Source organism: Siniperca chuatsi, linkage group LG11 (assembly GCF_020085105.1).
Source record: "Siniperca chuatsi isolate FFG_IHB_CAS linkage group LG11, ASM2008510v1, whole genome shotgun sequence".
NCBI lineage: Eukaryota > Metazoa > Chordata > Actinopteri > Centrarchiformes > Sinipercidae > Siniperca > Siniperca chuatsi.
Genome location: NC_058052.1, coordinates 21,131,552 through 21,154,241, shown reverse-complemented (window position 1 = coordinate 21,154,241; position 22,690 = coordinate 21,131,552). Strand labels below are relative to the sequence as shown.

Genomic DNA, 22,690 nt, shown 5'->3' with positions numbered 1-22,690 from the left:
TGTAGAAAAGACATTTCAAGGACCAAAATGTTACATCTACAGTGTTATTTGCAATAAAACACCAGAGATAGAGAGATACTGATATATTATTGTGTGGAATAAAGTAAAAGATCTACAGCAATAATGCAGGCACCTCCTGGGCCAGTCACAGTGTAAACATCACATTGTGGTACACTCATAAGTGTGCCTGGTGTACTTTGGAGAAACATTTTCACACAGCACAGATCTGCACATATCAGTTGCCAAATTGTTGTCAAAATCTGACCAGTGGTATTCAAGACACCATGCATGCTAAATTACAAGAAATAAATATTCCTAAACCAATGTCAATGGGAGACAAAAGGACTGCCTGCCAAGTATGATCTATTCAACATGTAGAATTATCAAGCTAAATATACAAACATAAATGCTGCAAATCTGAACTGTTGCAATAAAGTTGTTAAAATGTTTGATGACACCAGGCTGTGCCCAAACAACTTAGATTTTCAATCACTTTGCATAATATATTTTAAGAAACATTTTTAAAAAGCATAGGTCTTATTTTGCAGACTCTTTTCTGAGCTACATGGTGACTTTTTCTTGTTTGCAAAGCCTTTGTGTGTCTCCTGGCACAGAGAACAATGTACACCACAGAGGACCCAAACTGTCTTTGGATAACACCATAACACATTTTTTTTTTTTTTAAACAAACTTTCTATTGCGTTGTACTGAACAGTGAATGCTTACAAAAGGACACATGGTGACATTTCAAGTTGGCACTGGAAGAAAAAAAAAAAAGCATAGCAGTTTAAACCATTTAAACTTAAATCCATCTTTTATTCACGTTTATGTTCACTGTATGGTCGGTAACATCACAATAGCATACTGGGAAATTAGTACAGGAAGACGGGAGGGTGAATACAGAGGGTGTTTCATATACCTCCCCTTCCTTTAGCCTTCTCAAAGGTCAAAGGGAAAGGTGAGTGGGCCTTTCATTACACTCAAATGCAAACCAGCTTATTACCTCATCCTGTCTTCAAAATACAGCAAGAACTAAAAAGCACGGTAATAAATAAAAACAATTGTGGAATTTATCACTGCCATCACACATCTTTCGTATGTATATAAAGAGTTACCAGAAATGACAGGAGTGGCAAAGAGCACAAGGGTTCATTTCCGTCCTAAAAAGCCCACGAGGAATGTTGTGTGTCTTTTGCTGTTTTGTAGCTGTTTCCAAATTCTCGCCTGCCTTCTGGCGTCCTCACGGTCACGTTGACCCAGCTGGACCCAGAATAACTGACAGGTTTGAGAGACAGTATGCTTTGTAAAATTCTCTTTACTCAATTCAATGGAGCTTTAGTGGTATGGGAAACAGATGTTAACATTGCCAAAGCAAGTGCATAAACAAAAATAAACTCAACATATCCTGAAATCAAAGCAACAAGTCGGGGTCAAATTATTCAGGCATCACCAAACCTCCAGTCTCCTTCAAAAAAGTGAGACATCTTCCCAGGTGAGGCTTGAGATTATATTCCACAACCAGAACAAGTACTTTCAAAACAAAGGGAGCCAAGAGAGCTTGTTTTGTCATTAAATGAATGATGAGGAGAGAATGTGATGCTGCAGTGCTGCTTGTATTCAGTCCATGCAGTGGAAACAGTGTGAATAATGAAAAATTACATTCAGAAAAATATATGTTTCTCCCTCCTTACCTCCCTGAATTCCTCTCCTTGCCCAGTGTCTGATATAGCTTAAACATAAACCTAAACCAAGGACTGTTCAGTGCGGTAAAACCTAATGTTAAAAAGTCAACAAATATGAGTCAGGAAATATAATGTAGGAGTCCACAATGGAAATGATTAAATTTCAGGAACAAATTAGATGCAGTGAAAAACGAACTGTTTGGGGGTTCAAAAAAATAAATAAATAAAAAGAGACTGACCAACTGAATTTCAGTCTTAAAACAATGGCGATTAAAAGATGCTGAAATATATCCTGTGTGTTACACTTTTCTCTATGTTGTTCTTTTATCACCACCTTTCATACCTCTCCTCTCCAACATTGTGTTCCACCACACTGAACATGTCCACATTATTCCCATCCGCCCTGTACATCTCCCACTCACACACAAAATACACTCCCTCCCTCAATCACAAAACATGCACAACTATAGAGATCCCATCCCTCCCACTCCCTCCACCACAAACAAAGAAAAATCAATCATCCCATTAAAATAATGCAACTGCAAAAGAACTACACATTCAAGTACCTATTTGTTATATGGCACCAAGAGCAAGTGTACCACAAGAACATTAATCAGCCAGCAAACTGTTAGGCCTATTCTCTTTCAATACTGCCACTTCAGAAAGCACAATGAATTTGCCATTGAATGATTTTATTTTTAAAAGTGTATATTACAGTTTTGTATATACTTATAGCCTATTTTAAATGCACCTACAGAAAAGAACACACATGCAAAGTATGTGTATCCACTTTGTCTATCAGCCCATTTGTTTCAAAAAGAAGAGGCTTTTTCTGACAAATATTTGTTTCTGAAGTTAAATCACTTATTAGTGCTTGGGTTGACAGAAATGAAATAGACTCCTGGTCAATCCAAAGAGTCAAGCCAGAGCTTTCCCCACCAACTGTCCTGTGCCTTTGAGGCAAAGTCTATGAAGGCAGCTTTGGAAAACCTAAGGACAGCAATTTCAGTAACAGTGTGAACACAGCTCTGGGTGTAGGGCCTATCCTCTTCTGTCCTACGGTGTCTCTCCTTTACTTCATACAGTGAAACACCAAAAACCTACTTCTCTCTCCCAATCTGTTGTACAAAGTATATGTCACGCTCCCCTCGTCGTTTTCTAATCCATCTGCAATAGGACCACAGCCACATTACTCTGAAAAGCCATATATACCAAAAACATTTACCAAACAAAAGTAATTTTTTAAAAAAAATGGAAATGGAATTTTTTCGATCAAAACAAACAAAAAAAAGGCGTTTTTTTGTTTTTTAAACACAGGATATTTGAGAGCTAGAAAAAGGCAAGCTGTAGCAGAAGCAGGATTGTGTGCGTGCATGTGTTGAGAAGAAAGGGGGAAGAAGAAGGTAGAGGCTGGAATTCCTTTACTCCAAACCCTGTCTTTGGAACGCTGCTGTGTGGGAACACTGTGTCTACACACAGACCACACACACACATTAGGCCACTATATATATATATATATATATATATATATATATATATATATATATATATATATATATATATATATATATGAATTTTATATATAAATCATATCTTTCTATCTCTTAAACAGCAGTCTCAAAAGCTTATGATTCTGGCAATGTCTGCCAATGCAAATGACAGCAGACTCTCGTCATAAGAAGCAAAGGAGATAGCGAAAAGAGAGACAGAGAGGGGAAGAGTGAGAAAACTGATAATATCCTTTAAGAGACAGGAGGAGAGAAATTGAGCAGGGACATGCAAGAAGAGTTTAAACCTTCTCCATGTAATTCCTATCTGCAGCTAGGCACACCAGCCCTTGTCCTGTTTTATTTTGGACACAGTACAGATGAGCCAAACTTGCCAGACAGACTCTCATGAGTGCTCCCCTCGTCTTCAGGTGTGTAGACCCAGGTGATGGACTCTCGGGCCCTGAATTTGAGGCTTTAACCCAGAGGTTAAATGGATGGATGGATTGCGAGGACTTCAGGAGTTTTAAATCTGGGAATTCTGTAAGCCTTTTCCAGCGAGCCAGGCGCATGGGCAGGTGAAGTGTTGTGCCCCCGTTTGAGTACCAGTAATGCCCAGAACCCCAAGCTTGCCTGAAATGGACAGCGCAGCTTGAGATGTGTGGAAGTCGCAGGCTTGTGTGGTCGAATGGCTGCTAGTCAGGTGCAAATAAAGTTCAACATATAATGCCAAAACAAAATGCAGCCAACAAACCACTTTAGTCTGTTCAGTATCTTACAAGCATCCATGAGATTTGTTAAAGACTGGCTGGCTGACTGTTGAGTTGTGAGGTCCTCCCTTCTCTCTCAGTTCTGAGAAAGGCACCATAGAGCCCCAAAGCGTTCAGAGCAGGGCTGCTCCTGTGTCTTCGTCAATCCACAACAAAAACAACCACCACAAAGACAGCAAGAAAACAAGGGGCAAGAGAAACTGTGCTTGTTTGCCTCTCCTCTGATGTATATACTGTACATGTAGTTCTGCTTTCAGACCATCAATGCAGTTGTTCGTATTTTTCTCTGTTTTGTTCTACAAAAAGAACCAACAAAATCTGTTTTGCAGTCCTCCACATTGGGTGTGCGGTTCGTTTTTAAAACTGGAATTTCTGCTTCAAATGATCTCTCAGTGTGGGTAAAAAAAAAACAACTTTAAAAATCCCAGAGGAAATTAAAAGGTGACTATAGGTGTGATCTTGTGTGGAAAAGTGGTCCTGTTTTTTTGGGATCAGGCAGTTGTGCTGGACAGCTACCAGTGGTACTCCAACTCAGCTCCATTCTGCAATAGGAAAGCCACCAAGAGAAGGGGAAGAGAAGAGTAGAATAAAGCAGGAAAAGGAGAGATGGGGGACAGAGGAATAACAGAAAAGAAGGAAAACAAGTCAAAGGAGGGAGAGTATGGTGAAAGAGAGAAAAAAAAAAGAGGGCACACTGTTATCAAATGTAGAAACGCAATCTTTACATTCAATGATTTTGTTCCCCTACCTGGACTTCAAGGCCAGGTTTTTCTTCTAAATCAACATAACAAAAAACAAAATAAAGTTACAACAGCGGTGAAAGCCAGGGCACATTTTCAACCTCAGTGTGTAGGTTCTTTCTGCAACAATATACGCTAACAACTCCAAGGCCTTCCATCTTATTGCAGGGAGTGACACAGAAACGGACACTGTTATATACTTGCGTGCAGTTGTGGAAAGACTTGAGTGAGACAGCGATGCATGCGTGTAGGGCCAGTACATGCGTGTTTGTGTGCGTGTGACGTAAGAGAGGGACGGACAGGACCAGAACAACAACCATTCATCCTCATCAAACCTGGACAGTCTGCACACAGACGTCCATACGCACACACGCCTTCAACTCTAAATGGAGCTCCACATGCTAGAGAGTACATCAGAGCAGGGAGTAGAGACTGATGAAGGAGTGACAGGGGAATATGCGGAAGAGGTCGCCACTTACATGCCTGTAAGAATGCGTGTGTATGTGTGGTTGTATGTATGTGTGTTGATGAGGGGTTGGAAGAAGGGGGGAGGGGTTAACAGTTATATATGTGATCACTTACCAAATGAAACAGGAGGGCTGCGTTAATCAGAGGGTGAACACACAATTAGACAAATCGATACATCCCTTATCAATGTGTGTGTAAGTGTGTATTTTACCACACACCATTAGCTAACTATATTTCGAACTATGAAGAGTAGAACCATTCCACTATTTGTGCTGCTATGATAAAAGCCCATCTTAATACAAGGTTTTTTTTAAGTTAAGTTAAAGGTGCGATCAGTAATTATTTTTTAGCTTTTTGCACAAAATAAATCAACAGGGGTTTGTCGTTTTTGACTCCTGCTTTGCTTCAGTTACATCTTGCTACTCTTCTCGATCACAGTCGCTCATTAATTGGTGGAACATCGTGCTGCTGCCAGTGTAGTTGTTCACTGTCGATTATGGTCTGTTCAGGTAAACCACATTTTGAACCTTGGGTCTATTGTGGACTGTCCTTTGGTCCCATTTTTGGTCCCATTTTTGAAAAGGAATTTTATAGACATCAGGTTTGGGTAGGTCCAAATGTAGTACTATGATGAAGCTAACATTAGCTACATGATGATATTTTGTCAATGCATTAGAGCAAATGTCGTCACTAATAATTTTGTCGTAGCTGTTTTGTCGTTTGTCAGTTAATACAGAAATAAAAATAAATACTGTAGGTAAAATGTGATACATTCTAAGTTTAGTTTTTACTGCTAGTTGTAGTGATGTAGCACCACCTTATCTGAGTAAGTTTACTGGCAAGGATACTTGCCAGTGTAAAATTTAGTAATGATGGATAGATCTAGATACGGTTATGACATGCAGAAATGCATTGGTTTTTCTCTCTGAAGTACCATAAAAGTTACCTAACAGGTGTTAATCTTAACATAAAACTACTAAACACAGGAGATTGTGGAGGAGCACACGTGTTTACAGATGATATAGCTTCCCAAAGCTGCCACAAGATGTTATTAAGAGGCATATTTTACTGATAGCACCTTTAATTGAAGAAGTATGTTAGAAAAACAATAAGTGCTGTTAACTGCTATGTAATTATGTAACTTTTAGTCCTCACCGATTAAAAACAAAAAAAAACTACAAAAGTTAGCCAGACCTTAACATTACAGCATTCCTAAACATTATTGCTATTATGATTACAATTAAAATCTACTTAAAGCCACTATGTGTAGAGTTTAAAAATGTATGATGTTGGCACCCCCAGTACAAACAAAAACTTGCCATAACAATAATTTGAAAGATGCTATAATCACATAACAATTCTACACATAGCGGCTTTAAGCAGAGTAGATCAGGGATTTTCAAAGTCTGAGACTGTAGGCCTCCCCAGACACAAAGCTTGGAAAAAGGCACCCCCTTCTCCCCCCTTTAGTTTACTTACTTAGCTTTGCTCAATTCCTGGATGATTATGTTATTTGATCCCATGGGCACTCAACAATTGAGCCAAGATAGCCTAATATTGCTGTTTGACATAACTTCAGACTACACGAAATAAAAAAAGGTCTGTCCTAAGGCATTTATTAGTTTCTGACTCTGGGAAAGTGGAAAAAATAGTAAAATTACTCAAAATTACTGTATCTCTGAACTATATCTTTAATCAAATCATACACATTTAGGCTATTCTATGTGATCTCCTTTGATAACTAATGTAATAACTAATGTAATATTTTTTTAACTTCCATTCACTGAGCCTCCCCTAAAACTGTTTGGAGCCCCCCTGCGGAGGCCCGCCTCCCACTTTGAAAACCTCTGGAGTACATAATATCCTTTTCATATGTGTGTGAGTGAATGTGTGCATGTGTGCATAAGGCAAACAATCAGTGTCCTTATTGACAAACCAAGACAACACTACGAGGTGAACATCACCTCACCCTCAGCATGAGCTACTAAACAGTCCATCACTAGCAGACTCATACACACACACAGACATACAGGAACACACCAGACATATAAGCAAATAAACAAGTTGACAGAGCTTCATAATGTCTAACACAAGCTCAGTGTGCCATTCCCTCACAGACACATCTGATCCATCATTTAAAAACACATGCACACACTCAGATATGTAACCACCCATCCACTGCAACAACAGAAAGTAACAGGACCACACAGGTGTCATTGTATCACTGTTTTCAAGCAATCATGTCAGAGGGGATGTTTCTGTACAACTTGCTGGCAAGTAGAGATCTCTGCAGAACACAAGATTATTTCCACATCTCTAGGCAAGACTCCATCTTTAGACACAACTTGCTGGAATATGACGCCAACATTTGTTCCATAGAGAATCCTTAGTGCCATAAATTCTCAAATATTGGCCACAGCCTTTATTCACCTCAACTTTATAGAGAACTAGGCCTTTATTTGAGGCGGGATACTATTACAGTAGAAACATGCCTTTGTTTTTTATTTCCCATTTTATAGGTGTACTTAATTGTTTGTTGTTCGCGACAAACAGTTGTATGCAACAAAAGTAAATGACTAACTGCACTAGCGACATAAAGCAGCTATGTATTTAGGCCTGTGGAACATACTGAGCATAGGGACAGACAGCAAAGAAGAGAATAATGCTGCAGCAATGTTTTGAAAAGTATCTTCAGACATTTTGATATTTTGTTTGCAATGAAATGGATAAAAAGCTGACTACAGCCACCATCCTTCATGAAGGAGCAAGCTATAAACCTTTCAGAGCCATTTTTCAAGCCTACACAACGTGAGTGTTAAAAGCTTCAAACATAGGTTTTCATTGGAGTACTCCTTTCTGTAATCCATTGCTCCTAGTGTTGCACTAAATCTGACCATTGTGTTAGTATTTGGCATTACTTATTGTTATTTATTTTTATATATGGATGGATGGGTGTATGTGTGTGTGTGTGTGTGTGTGTATCTCTAAGTCTGCAATTTTTATTTCCCATATTTCTAATAGCACATAAATGCACTACAAAGCAGAAGGATGTAGAGCCACATCTGAATAACTTCCAGCAGGAAAGGTAAGCTTACAATTCTATAAACCATGAAGTCATCCTCAAAGAGGGGAACACTGTTCTAGTACCAGTGGCAGATACTTGTGTTTGCAGTTGTACTCTATATTACTTTGGTAAGTAAGAACTGACAGGAAGGTAACAAATAAGCTGATATCTTAGATGTGTTATGTAGCCTTATGACTTTAGCATAACATTTGTGTGCAAGTGTTGTGTAAATGGTTAAAGGAGGACAAAGCTCATATTCATCACATATACAAATACTCACCCCATCTTCCTCCCCGTATGGGTTCAGACGGTTGTATACTGCTTCAATAACACTGCGTCTGCAAGAAGAACACAGATACACAAAATGTGATTAGGTCTCTAGAGCTATTTAATTCAAACCACCCATCAAAGGAACAACAGAGGGTGTATGTGGAAAAACAAGGTACAAAAAGGTGTAGTTGCCAAAAAAAAAAAGGAAAACATCTTGCTAGTATTGTAAATACTTGGAAATTGAAAGTATATTTTTATTCCTAAGTAGTTAGTCCTAATGATGACATACAAAAATCAATACCTGGGCTGAGCATACGCACACTAGATAACCGGTGATTTGTTTTTCTTACTGGTAAATTCTAATACTGGCTCTGTTCTGGCCAGTTGATGGTTTTTTGACGCCACTGGTCATTAGAGACAATAAGAGGTTTGCCAATGTTTTGCACTCGCATTGCACGTTCATATATATATTCCAGATGTTTATGACTGCGGAATAATGTATCCCTTTGAGGACGGTGGTCCTTACTTGCTGGCAAGGCCTCCCCCTGGTGGCAGAGGGGGCATGCCGTGGTCAGTGGACAGGTTCCTCATCACTGCTACCAGGTCCGGAAAGCCCTCCTCCCGAGACAGCATCTCTAAAACAACACCAGACATGTTGCTACACAAGTCAGTATTAACACAGAGCTGGGGGTAGCCAAAACAGCTGGAGAAAGATAGGAGAAGGAGAGGAGAAAAGAGGAGAGAGACAAAAAAATGTGACAAATGAGGAGAAAGGAAGTGAAGATGGAAACCGTACAAGTGAATTTGTGGAAATTAGTGTGTGTCGGAGACAGAGAATTAGAGAGATGGTGACAGAAAGAGGCCTGCAACTGAGTTGAGAGTGGCATGAGGCCAGGTCAATGTTCAGCCAGAGCATTCCTCTACCTCTTTCTTTTCTTCTCTCTTTCTAATCCTTCTAATCCCTCTCAATTTCTATCTTCAAGTATTAGACAGTACCTGAAGCCAAACATCTAATCTGCTTCACCCAAACCAAACTTTTGCAACACTGTACTTTACCCTGAAATGTAAAAGGATTTTAACCCACTTTGGAGAGCCTATCAAACCATTCAGAAAAGATTCATTTGCAGTATTATACACATTAACTACCTCTTTCTTTTACCACCTGCATTACATAGTCTTACAAGGGATATTACAATCTCCAAATACTAGACCCAGGTTGTTCCATTCAGTGGATCAAGATACCAGGTACCAGGTTGGTCAAAACAAGTGTAAAGATTCACTCTAGTCTAGTCTCATCTAGTCTCAGAGTTTATGAATACATTTCTTTTTTGGCCAGAATCTGAAACAGCTGACCAGCCCTGGTTTTACACAAACTAACAGTAGCCAGGGAAGAGAGCTGGCATAATCAACAAAGACTAGAAAAGCTGCACTGTGTTCATCTGAGGGCCTCATTCATCCTGAGAAACAAAAATGGGATGAAATGAAAAAGAAAAGGATAGAAAGAAAGACAGGAGGGGAGCAGGAAATCCATCCAGACAAGACAGGGAATGCTTAAACGAGGGAGGGGAGAGAAAGATGCGTTTAGGGAGGGAAAGGGAGGAGCGAAGCGAACAGGGAATAAAGAGGGGACATGCTTGCTGAAATGGAAAAGGAGGTCATGATGGTGTCATTCCTCTGCTGTGAGCTGGAGCTAACTTGGCTGGAGGTTAAACAATACAGAATGACAGGGTCAGTCAGTGGAGAAAGCATGCATACAGATATGATACACAGTTTCAGTTGGAAAAAGCTCCTGTGTCTCCAAGAAAATAATGTAATTGATTATAGATAAAAATGTAAACCCACAGCCGTTATTAAAAGCAAACAGTACATTTTTCACAGCTTACCACGTGACAGTAACACACTAACTCAACAACCTATTTATATTAAATGAGAAACAAAAGAAAGATTACGAAAATGAGCAATTTAAACTTTAAATAGTTTATAATTTAATTTAAACAGTCCCATTATCGGTTCTTTTTCTCCACACATCCATTCTCACCCTCCACTCGAGACTCCAGATATTTGTTGAGCTCAGCGTCTTTCCTCACAGCTTCCTCTGACACTTTGGGAGCGTTGGGCAAACACACTAACACAACACTCATGTTATCCCGACTCCCCTAAGATGGACGGGAGGAGAGAGGAACAAAGAAAGAGCAGGTAAGAGAAGGAGTTATTGTGTAATACTGAAAGAAATAGTGAAGATGATTTCCTAGGCACAAGTAAAGGAACCGTCTGCACTGTGGCTCACAGCTAAGTAGCCCACAAGGCAGTGTTGATACAGACTGCTCGATTTCAATATTGGGACATAAATATGCTATTTTCTATACAATGCTATTTTTCCTGTAATCCACTGTAATCTACCGAATTCAAACTGACCACAGCTGCTGTTCAGGATTAATGAGGAAACCTGCAAAATTTTTAAAGCCGTCTTTCAAACCTACAGAAGGTGAGTGTTTAATAGTTCAAAATTAAAAGCTTGCACTTGCACTCTTGGCATTTTTTAATTTGCCATGTTCTAAAACTGCCCAACAAATTTCACTTTCTCCTCCTTTGTTATTTGAGGGACCATTTGGTTATGTGCCTGGGCCATTAAACCTGTTACAATTAGTTCCTGTTTAGCTTAAAAAAAAAAAAAGAAAAAAACATCTTTTTAGAACTTGATGTACAGTATACATAATAATGTACATTTCTTCATCATATAGTTCCCTTTGGAGCAGGGAATTCAAATGGCCTTCTTGCTGACACTATCATTTTAAAAAGTCATTTGTGCAAACAGGTTTCTTGGAGGATTTGATTCTTCCAGATTCCACACATTTCAATCTCTATAAATCAAAGAGTCACAGCAAAAACACACAAAAGTCATGCTCAAAAACAAATGTGTACACACCTTGTGCAGGCAAGTATCCACCACTTCATTGCAGACTCTCTCCAGATCATCAGACACCTCAAGCCTAGATTTCACAAACTCGCACAGCTCCTCATTGGACATGACATCCCAGATGCCATCACACGCCAGGATCACAAACTGATCTTGTTCCGGGGCCCGAACCATCTCAATCACTGCTGGTTCAGGGCTAACTAGCTGCTCTGTGGGGCCCTTCCCATCCACGCACTTGTAATCGTAGTCCCCTAAGGCCCTCGAAACAGCCAGTGACCCATTAACCCTCTGAATCATCACAGAGCCGCCAGCATTCTGGATGCGCTCTCTCTCACGTGGGTTGCAAGGCTTGTGGTCAAGTGTGGAGAAGCAAACTTGTGAATTGCGGTATAGAACAGCTCGAGAATCACCACAGTTAATGAAGAAGAAATGATCGGGTGACAGGAGGATTCCCACTGCTGTGGAGCCACTACGGTCCATGCCATTTCGAAGGTCAGAGAAGCTGCGCATGTGCTCATCAATCCTCAGGAAGCCTGTCCGGATCCCGGCTTTCACAGCCTCCACTGCAGGAGGAACCGATGCTGGAGGGTCACTGGTGGAGCTGTCTGAACCTGCATGGGAGACTTTAGTCCCTCCGGCCCCTAAGCTAGCACTGATTATGTGTTCCAGAAGATGCTTAGAGCAGTAGTTGGCAACCCTTGAGCCAGCGTGACCATCGTACACAGCAAAAAAGGACCAGTCAGTCATACCGGGAGCAGGAAGTCCCAACACAGCTGTGTGAGCATCCTCCATCTCCACCCGCCAGCCCTGCATGGAGCTTAGCCCATAGCGCAGGCCATTGCCCTCACCATGTGAGTTGTGCTTCTCTGTCTTGGGCTTGTCCAGGAACGCACCCATAGCTCTGCCCTAGAGAGACGCAATGCTACCTGTGGGAGAAAAAAAAAAAAAGAGAGACAGGATTAAAAAAAAAAAAAAGAAAACCTGACACTGAATTTGAATTAAACAGTTCAGTCACTGCAGGCCTGTACTATGTTGACACAATACCAGAATTCTGACTCTGATAACAATACAGAGTTTAAAATGTTAACTCTCAAGATTGTCTGGTTTGGTAGATTTTATCATTAACATCTGATGACCCCAATTCCACAATATGTACACTATATACTAAATCTTATTTGGCAGTTAGTTAAGAAACTCCTATTTCAAGTAAAAGCAAAATCTCTGCCCCAAAGTGGACATTTTGACACAGGTGAAGCTAATAACAATAATTATGGCTTCATTCAATTTAGATGTACCAGTGACAGGGCACTGGTATTGTGCATGCTGGCTCAACTGCGTGCCTTCAACTACGTGGCTTACTGGCACACCTAAATTGAACGTTAATTCTATACTTCCCAATTTCAGTGTATTCACCTGAAAGAGGCAGGGTTTGTAACAAATAACCATTCATAGCAACCACTAAATTGAGAGGGGCAGCAAGAGATAAAATTACATAAAATGAACATGAATCTTTGAGGGTCTGAAAATGTAAACCCTGCAAATGTCCCACAGATTTCTAAGGAGAATGCTGGAGCTTTTAAGCATGTATGTGTTTCTTTTACTGTTTACTTAATAGGCCTAAAGGAATAATCCAACCAAACAGTGATCATTGCTAATCATATCCAGAAATAGCACAGCCACTTTGGTTTATGCTTAAAGAGACTGAGGAGCAAGCTTAAAAGCTTCTTTGGCAGAACTGGCTACTAAGAGCATTAATAAACTCTACGGAGTGGTCAAGAAGATGTGTTATCTGTCCATAACTGCACATGCATTAGCTAAATGAACAGCAGCATTAGACTGCTTAATGGGAAAGAGAAATTCTGTATCTATCCTGTGTTAATTGGTTATGTAATGTGAGAACACGAACTTATAGTCTTATTGATTGTCACACTACTTAATGGCCTCTTAGCCATCGGAAATTGCACTCTTAACTTGTACCTTAATTCCTGAAAATATCAATATATGCTACTTACAAATAAGTTGTAGGTATACAAGGTTCCAGTCTCTTAATACACATGTGGTTAAGGTTACATTTCTTTAAAATAAATAAATAAATAAAAGAACTGCCCGGTTTCCCACTATCTCACATTTCTGTTATAACCAATGATTTTAGGTCAAAGTTAAAGCATGGTTTAGATTTTATGAACAAAAATCCTAACCGAGCAGTCAATCACACGAGTTGAACAAAGTCACACCCATCTACATAGGAAGCGTCATTTAGTCATCGGTCTCACATCATCTGACAGAACAGATAAACTTAAATCTTAACTAATACCACTGTCAACACCACCCACATGACAGCTTGCACTTCGCAGTGCTGTGGTTTAACGGATCCAGTATGACAGTGACAGAGGTTTGAAGCTCTTCCTGTTGTGCTGCTGATGTGTTGTTTTCGCTAAGCAGCTGGCGTAGACAAGGTATAAGACACTTGATTGATAGACAATGATTTTAAATAAATATTGGAGCATAACTTGAAAACTACTACATACTTGAAAAACACTGACTTGAAAAGGACTTAACTTTTGTTAAAAATGCCTATGGAATATGCATTTTAATTTAGCTCCCGATATGTGCAGAACCTTACCTCCAGTAATGTTTGTAATTATACACATTATTGGCACAGATTAGTGTGATGCACACAAAGCAATCCTACGACAGCAGACTAGCCAACACAGTTGTGCACAAGAACCAGAAATCCAATGCTTGCACGTCAGTAAGTGACCAAAAAATAAATTAAAAATAAAATACTGCATTGAACTTAATTATATCAAAAGCTAAAAACCACACATACTACATAGTTAGCTATGTTAGGCTATATTTGATCATTAGAATGCTACTGCAAATTGTAAAATGACAAAACTGAACTGGCGGTTGCTTCAGACTGATTCAGTAGAGCATGTCAAAATATACTTTACCCAAAGATTAGAAAATAAAAAAAGTAAAATAGGTTATCCACTCACCCTAATGTCAGTCAAAACATTAACAAAATGTGTAAAAGTCAATGACAAAGTCTTCAGAGTTCCAAAAAGGTTACAAATTATCTGATAAATCACTTGAAAATCTGCTTATGCAAAAGAATCCAAACACAAGTGATGTGAAAAATCAATTTCACAACATCTTTAGCAACAATCTGATGCCAACTTCCAATGTTGTCTCATAACATTTTAGTCTGGTGTACACTGTTCACATACAGTACATTACACTTGCTGACTCTGCTGCTATTAATCACATCACTGTCACCTTAATTTTGTCTTTAATTGTTCTTGTGTAGTTTCTATTGTTACTTCTGTTCTTATTTTAGTTTTATACAGTGCATCCAGAAAGTATTCACAGCACTTCACTTTTTCCACATTTTGTTATGTTACAGCCTTTTTCCAAAATTGATTCATTATTTTCTTCAAAATTCTACAAACAATACCCATTTAATGACAACGTGAAAGAGTTTGAAATCTTCGCAAATTTAATAAAAATCACAAATATTCACAGTCTTTGCTCAATACTTTGTTGAAGCACCTTTGGCACCAATTACAGCCTGAAGTCTTTTTGAGTATGATGCTACATGCTTGGCACCTTCGCCCCAGTCTGAGGTTCAGAGCGCTCTGGAGCAGGTTTTCATCAAGAATGTCTCTGTACATTGCTGCATTCATCTTTCCCTCGATCCCGACTAGTCTCCCAGTTCCTGCCGCTGAAAAACATCCCCACCGCATGATGCTGCCACCACCACGCTTCACTGTAGGGATGGTACTGGCCAGGTGATGAGCGGTGCCTGGTGTCCTCCAGACATGACGCTTGCCATTCAGGCCAAAGAGTTCAATTTTTGTTTCATCAGAACAGAGAATTTTGTTTCTCATGGTCTGAGAGTCCTTCAGGTGCCTTTTGGCAAACTCCAGGCAGGCTGTCATGTGCCTTTTACTGAGGAATGGCTTCCGTCAGGCCACTCTACCATACAGGCCTGATTGATGGAGTGCTGGTGGATGGAGGCCACTGTGCTCATTGGGACTTTCAATGCTGCAGAAATGTTTCTGTACCTATCCCCAGATCTGTGCCTCGATACAATCCTGTCTCGGCGGTCCAGAGACAATTCCTTGGACTTCATGGCTTGGTTTGTGCTCTGGCATGCACTGTTAACTGTAGGACCTTAGATAGACAGGTGTGTGCCTTTCCAAATCATGTCCAATCAACTGAATTTACCACAGGTGGACTCCAATCAAGTTGTAGAAACATCTCAAGTATGATCAGTGGAAAGAGGATGCACCTGAGCTCAATTTTGAGTGTCATGGCAAAAGCTGTGAATACTTGTGTACACGTGATTTTTTCATTTTTTATTTTTAATAAATTTGCAAAAACAAACTTCTTTCACATTGTCATTATGGGGTATTGTTTGTAGAATTTTGAGGAAAATAATGAATTTAATCCATTTTGGAATAAGGCTGTAACATAACAAAATGTGGAAAAAGTGGAGTGCTGTGAATACTTTCCAGATGCACTGTATACCCTTATTATTTATTTTTTACTTTCTCTATTTATTTATACTTATTTCTGTTCTTGTGCTGCTGCAACAACCGAATTTCCCCTCTGGGGAACAATAAAGGCTTATCTCATCTTATATTCTCTAGTATTTATGGTTAGGAATGACAACACACCGCGCTCTACCGTCTGATGTTTGGGTGCATACTATAACAAATTTATCCAACTTATTAAGATATTAATTACAAAACTGAATGAAATTATTATAGTCTACACTCTGTCTTGTAGCACTAAGTGAGAGGTACAGAATCATGACTAGTATTTTTTGTTTACTTTTAGAAAAGAGTGGATTATCAGTACCAAAGTGGTTTGTGTAACTTCCAATCGACCAATTAATTTAATTAAGATAAAACAGGTGTGTTTTGTTTTGCATATCATCAGACAAACACACATACACACACACACACTTAGCCACTGAACACATATCAAAGGCCTGGGAATCATTGGTGCAAACCACTTGAATTATTACCTTGACAACAAATGCATTCGCACAAACATTCAACATATTATTGAGCATCAAAGCCATGTGCACAATCACCAAACCAAATCATCTGCTCTTTCACCTGTGCAGCAACCGCACACACACTGTACCAGGCAAGGGCCCTTTTATTTCAAGGCTCATAATAAGTCGTATGTGCCATACCCTGTTGGTCTTGCATAAAAAATTAATAAATACCAGCATACATAACTTCGACGCACTGATGTAAGCACTAAGAACTCTGGGGAGTGATGTCACACAGTCTGATGTCTCCATGGTTACACAACTTGGAGTGGCAGCTGAGTGGTTGCCATAGCAACAGTAGCAGTAGGTGTTGGTGGTTGCAGCATGCAACAAGAGGAGTGCACAGCCATGCCACTGTATGTTGTGTGTTTGCGTACATTCATGTGCCCATTTATTGAGTACATGTGCATTTCAACAAAAGGTGGCAAAACTGACCTCTCTCTGATTTAAAAATCACACCACACAACTGTTTCTCTCACATGGCACACATGGCAAGATGAAGTGAATGGTTGATGCTGTTTGAGAGTCAAAGTTGAAAGCTGGCAAACGGACAGGCCCACAGGTCTCAGACTTCAGACAAGCAGGGTAGCTTTAACAAGCTAACTCAATTTAACAGTCAACTGCTGATGGGATCCACAAAGAGCCAGATTAGCCTGTGAAACACAGACCACAGACTGCACACAGCAGTGAACTACCACTAACATGATAGCACTCTCTCTTTCTCTCCTGTCTCTTGTTTAGTGACATGCAGTGTACAGTATTTGACATAATAGCTTGTATCTACATTTCAGATGACAGCATCACCTAGAGGTTGTACTATACTTGGTGGGAAAATGACAGGTGACAGAAATTAACAATGGACAGTGTTTGTGGCCATGTACCAAATGAGCAATAAATCAACAAAATATGACCAAAATACAATGAGCCAACGTGATACCTTGTGAACAGGTTGATTGGAAAATGGAAAATGTAACATGGTGGTGTTGTAGTAGAAGCCAGGTGCTGGAGTACTATAGGCAGAGGAGCAGCTGAGTGAAATTCTCAATAATCAACGCATGCATGATTTACATGTCGTTCACCAAAGAAAGTCAGAAGGGGATACTGGTGCCAGATAAAGGCCCTCCTGTCTCATCCTAAAAGTATAAGCTAGTTGGTACAGTAGTCAAACTGGCTGGTTCTCTTTGGGGTACAGCAGCGAGTATGGCTGATGGCATTAAATGTAACTTATGCCCTTTAAGAAGACAAGGCAGGGTCTAAAATCATCCGCTACGCCATGTGTTTGTATGGTGTTGCGTGAATATCTGGTGGTGTGAAATTATCCCACAATGCAATGTAATAAGTAGTGGAAAGATTGATGGACACTCACTCAAGATTTAACTATATCATGCACTGCGGGGACAGACACGAGACTGCTGGATGAAAGGAATGACCTGAGTAGTGTCCAAATATTGTTTTTCTGATCTGACACACTATACTGTCCACTACAAAATATTCACAAAAGTGATTGATTTTGGACACAGCCCAGGTTCAAGTCCCCTTGACCAATGGCATTGGCAACCTTCCTTAAACTGAGGACAACAGACATTTTATTCCAAAGTGCAGGGTTTGCCCAAAACATTGTGTACAATTCTCAAATTTATATCCTAGTTTACCACAAAAATAGAGACATGCAGGGTTCTAATCATACTAATGACACTTCAAGTAAGAAGTAATACACTGTGTGTTGTTTGTGATTCTATCAGTAGTCAATTGACAATGAGGAGAGCTTCATGAGGCTGAGAACTTTCGTCAGTGCTAAAAACAAATTAGAAAAATCAATGCAGCTATGCCATATAAATGCATATAATAGCTGCACCATACTTAGTGTACTTTGAGTCCATGTTTCGACTCAGTTCCTCTTTGCAGTTAACATCTCTGGTTAAAAAAGCCAATACTGAGAGCATAGATAAATCTTTTAAAATGATCAATTTCTATTAATGTGCTTATATTGCCATTTAGGCAGGGGATCATCGTTCTGCTGATTAAGTACATGGGCCTTTCTAGGGTCAGTGCAGATCCAGGGCTTAGTTCAGAACATGCTTTCTTACATAGTGTTTATGTATTACAATCAGTCTACACGTTTACGTATACACACAATGCGCACGCACCATAGACTGTATAAAGGCACGCACACAAACTGCGCTGCTAACTGTAATACTATGGTGAAGTTATCAATTTCAGTTAATTTTTAAAGCTTTTACAACTTAGACAATTCAATTTAAAACACATCCGCATTTGAAAGAGTAAAAAACTCAAGGTATCTGGAACAGTTAGTGTAAATGTCGCCAGTTGTGATAAAAATTTTAACTAAAATGGAATCAGTTTTACCCCTCAATATTTTTACAAATTACAGAGGTGGAACAAACAGGCCGGGGATATCGCAGATCCCCCTCTTTGATGACTCATCACTGAAGTCGCATCAGAAGTAGTCAATTTCCCAGAACAAGTGCTCTTTGAACAGACAGCTTCAGTCATCTTCAGTGCAGTGGCGTCATAATAGCTTATATCTATGTGAGTGGGTTCTCAGCAACAAGAAGAGCATGCGTACTTGTATATACCTGCTCTCTCTATCCTAAAACTTGGCCTGCCTTCAATTGACTCCCAGGCCTCAAAAGTTGAGAAACAGTGAGATGCAGTGAAGAGAGAGGCAGAGGAATGAATGACATGTTATTGCATGGGTTCAACATTTGCCATGCACTGAGTGGTTTAAAAACAATCTCAATTCCTGAAGGGCATAGTGTACTAACACGTGCAATGTGTTTCCATAGTATCACGGACAGTAAAATGTATTCAGATGGTTCAGTGAACCTGCTTGAGTCTTGGCCACACTTACTGTATTTTACAGGTTTAACGCAGTCCAGATTCTAATATCCAGCTGAAACAGTCAAGATGTCTGTGCTTATCTTCATCACAAATGTCTTTAAGTTCATAACCCTGAATGGACAATGGAAAAGTGATAAAGGCTACAAAAGTTTAAGTCAATTACATAAGCTGTTAACACACCTCAGTATCATGGATAATTATGCATATCCAGGATTTCACGCTCTGGTATCATTTAGGACATCAGTTTAAACAGGGAGTATTTGCTGGCTAATTCTAAAATAGAAAACAATCTTATCAGAAAATTAATCTGCAACTCAGTCTTTTTTTGTTCAGACACATACGCACTGTTCATCCATCTCCCTCTCGAGTTATTCCAAGCTGTACAGTATCTGAGGGTACATCTGCGTGTGAAGTGATTCAAACAACAGACACGACCAAAAGTGTGAAGACAAATGCCTTTGGACAGGCCAGTAGAGACACAGTAGTCATAGGCTAAAACAGCATGGCTAGTGCAGGATTTCACATCAAGGTGCCAACACAAACATGCCACTGATGATGCTGCCATTTCTGGAACACACTGTCACACAAACACTGCCAAACACACAGCCACATACACACCAACATCTCAATAAAACTACCCACAACAAGGCAATAAAACAAGTTAATTCCTGTATTGGTGGTTCATAGGTACAGAATGGGAATACAGAACTTTATTTTTTTTTTTTTTTAAATACATTAGACTCTGCTATGTACATTGACAGTAAATAATATAATATGGATTTCATAATCACACCTTAGGGGTATAGGTTGGCATAAATCAAAAGTTCTCTTGGCCCTTCAGGGCAAAACTGTTTCTTAGCAGCTACCATAATAAACTACGTTAAACCAGCTCCTCATGTGAGTCGCACTTGATTCATACCATTATTAGCAAATAGTCTAATTATTTATCACTAGACCATTCCGAAATGAAAACAAGGTCGTATTCAATTACAATGTGAGGGATGCAAATATGTTATTATAACATAAACAGACTTACATTATTTACCAAATGTTGCGCATAAACAAACGTTGCTGTGCCATTCACTATTTAAACCACTTAATTTCATCAATTATGAACTTGATGCTAATGATACATTTGAAAATGGTCCAGCGAAATACAAGATTAACAAGTAACGTCAATCAGTTAACACAATTATACCCCGGCATGTTAATAACTGGCGTAACATCAGCAGGACCGATAATATCATAACCAACATCGCCACCAAGATACATACAACTATATATTTTTTATCGTTTACATCCATAATTACGTTAGTTAACAGTCGGTTGTCCCTAACTGAAAATGTTGCTAGCTAACCAGCAAGCGAACTTCACAGTTGTCAAAGTGTTGTCTTACGTACACGTTAGCGGGTGACTAGTCAATGTTATTAAAAACGTTGCTTGTTCCAAGTACCAGACGTTACTTACTTTGTAGGTAATTAACTATCTCTATGAGTCCTTCTTCTTGTGGCTTCAGCGGCAGTTATGTTAAAATACCCAGGACTGTTGCGATAGGCTTATCTCTCGTTAATGTTAGCCACTTTCGTTTCTCGGCCCCTGCTCTTCAGCTAGCTAGCTTTAATTAGGCTAGCCAGCATTTCACACGATCAGTTCTCCTTTCAGCATGTCTCTGCATCGGAATATGGCTTGTATATACATGTTTGGCACTGTAAAGACAGGGCGTACCAAATAAATAAGTTACGTAGGCTGTCGGTTAAAAAGAAAAACACTCGTTTCGGCGAGATGTATCTATGATTTCAACAACTAGCTACCTTTAGCTAAAGCTAAATGTATGAGGCAGATGACGTTCTTTTCAACATGCAGTTTGGGGAAGAGGCAATCCTCTCGCTCTCTTCTATAATTGGACAAACGCTGATTCGAAGCTCAGACACAATTGGTCAAATCATGAGTCAGTCAGACCTTTCCTCTGACACACTGTAAACAGTAAAAATCCAGTTGTTTCATTGCTCTTGTACTCGCTACAGATGTGTTTGTGCCTGTGTGTGAGAGAGATATGCTTTCCAAACTTTTGTTTATACACATACACGCACACACACAAACACAGCCCCTGTGACTTTTTGAATTTTCCATATTCACTACTATTTACCAGTCAAGTATTGTTTGACAGACAATAGCCTACATGTGGAATAATATACCTTTTTCACGGCAGATATATTGAATTAATACAACTTAATAGTGGCTGCAACCCATTTAGTTTTTGCCAGTTCCAGGGCCCTGCCATTGTGACACTTACATGTAACTTAGATATCGTTAATGGCATGTCCAACTGGGAGGAGACCCGGGGATGGACCAGAACAGACCAGAACACATCAGATGGATTTTATAGAAATGTATATGTTATCTGTTGTGGGAACCAGGGAAGAAGTGGCTGGGTGAAGGATGTCTTGGCTTGCTGCCACCATGACCCAAACTTGGATTAGCGACAGAAAATGGTTAGACATTTCTTCTGATACAAGATACAAGATAGATTTATTGATATATTTACAACACAGGGTTGTATAACAAGATTTTGATTGTAGTTCCCTTTATGCCACTCAAAAACAAATGTTATGTACAAAAATTACATACAGTAGATTAGTGAATGTATAAAAGTAATAGAAATCTGAAGATGCATGCTCAAATGGATCTTCCTCTCCTGAGGCAGGAGTGGACATTTGTGAGAAGATGATTGGATATAACACATACCATCTTCACCACTGCAATTATAAGTTCTAATCCCTGCTCAGGTGGTATCTATTCAGTTACATGATGCCCAATGTGCTTCAGTCTGGCTCACAGTTGAAAAAGTTTTCTCTAGTACAAAATCAAAAACAATGTGATTTATAAATGGCTAAGCAACTTTGGCAACATATCAAAGAAATAGCAGTTTTCTACTGTCCAAGCAATCAATTTCACTCCCAACTACTTTCCGTATAAGCTTCAATAGGTTTTATTCATGGCAGCAACTTGGGCATAAAGCTTCTACTTGCCTTTGGAGCCTACAGACCTTAACCATCTTCGGCTTTCTACCAGCAGCCAACTGCAGCATTTCTTTTGCTTTAACCTATCCATAGTAATTTATTTATATGAAGAAGACACAGGTGTTAACTCTCAAAATAATTCCATTGAATATTTTGATATTTAATATCAAATATTGCAATACTAAACACTAAACAAAGTTCTACTGACTGAAATATATCATATTATATTTGATTTCATGTGGAGGTAAATTTTCTATGCATTTTCAAGTAAAAACGTCAAACCGCTCATTTTAATGTCCTTCCATTGTATATAGTATGCTGAGCATGATGTCATCATGTTGG

At 39.4% G+C, this 22,690-nt stretch overlaps 1 protein-coding gene across 3 annotated transcripts; it reads right to left on the bottom strand.

Annotated features, from left to right (window-relative positions):
- Positions 1–68: 68 nt before the first annotated feature.
- Positions 69–21,206, bottom strand: ppm1ba (protein phosphatase, Mg2+/Mn2+ dependent, 1Ba). Of its 3 annotated transcripts, XM_044213390.1 has the most exons (8): positions 20,796–21,206; positions 11,408–12,324; positions 10,520–10,637; positions 9,008–9,116; positions 8,492–8,549; positions 5,262–5,278; positions 4,688–4,713; positions 69–4,481 (listed from the first exon to the last, which is right to left on the bottom strand). In XM_044213390.1, coding segments are annotated over exons 2-7 (1,191 nt in total). In that variant the 5' UTR covers positions 12,296–12,324; positions 20,796–21,206; the 3' UTR covers positions 69–4,481; positions 4,688–4,712. The 3 variants fall into 3 exon arrangements, with proteins under 3 accessions (XP_044069325.1, XP_044069324.1, XP_044069323.1); XM_044213389.1 differs by lacking the exon at positions 4,688–4,713; XM_044213388.1 differs by lacking the exons at positions 4,688–4,713; positions 5,262–5,278 and having other exon boundaries at positions 20,796–21,205.
- Between the last annotated feature and the right edge of the window lie 1,484 nt (positions 21,207–22,690).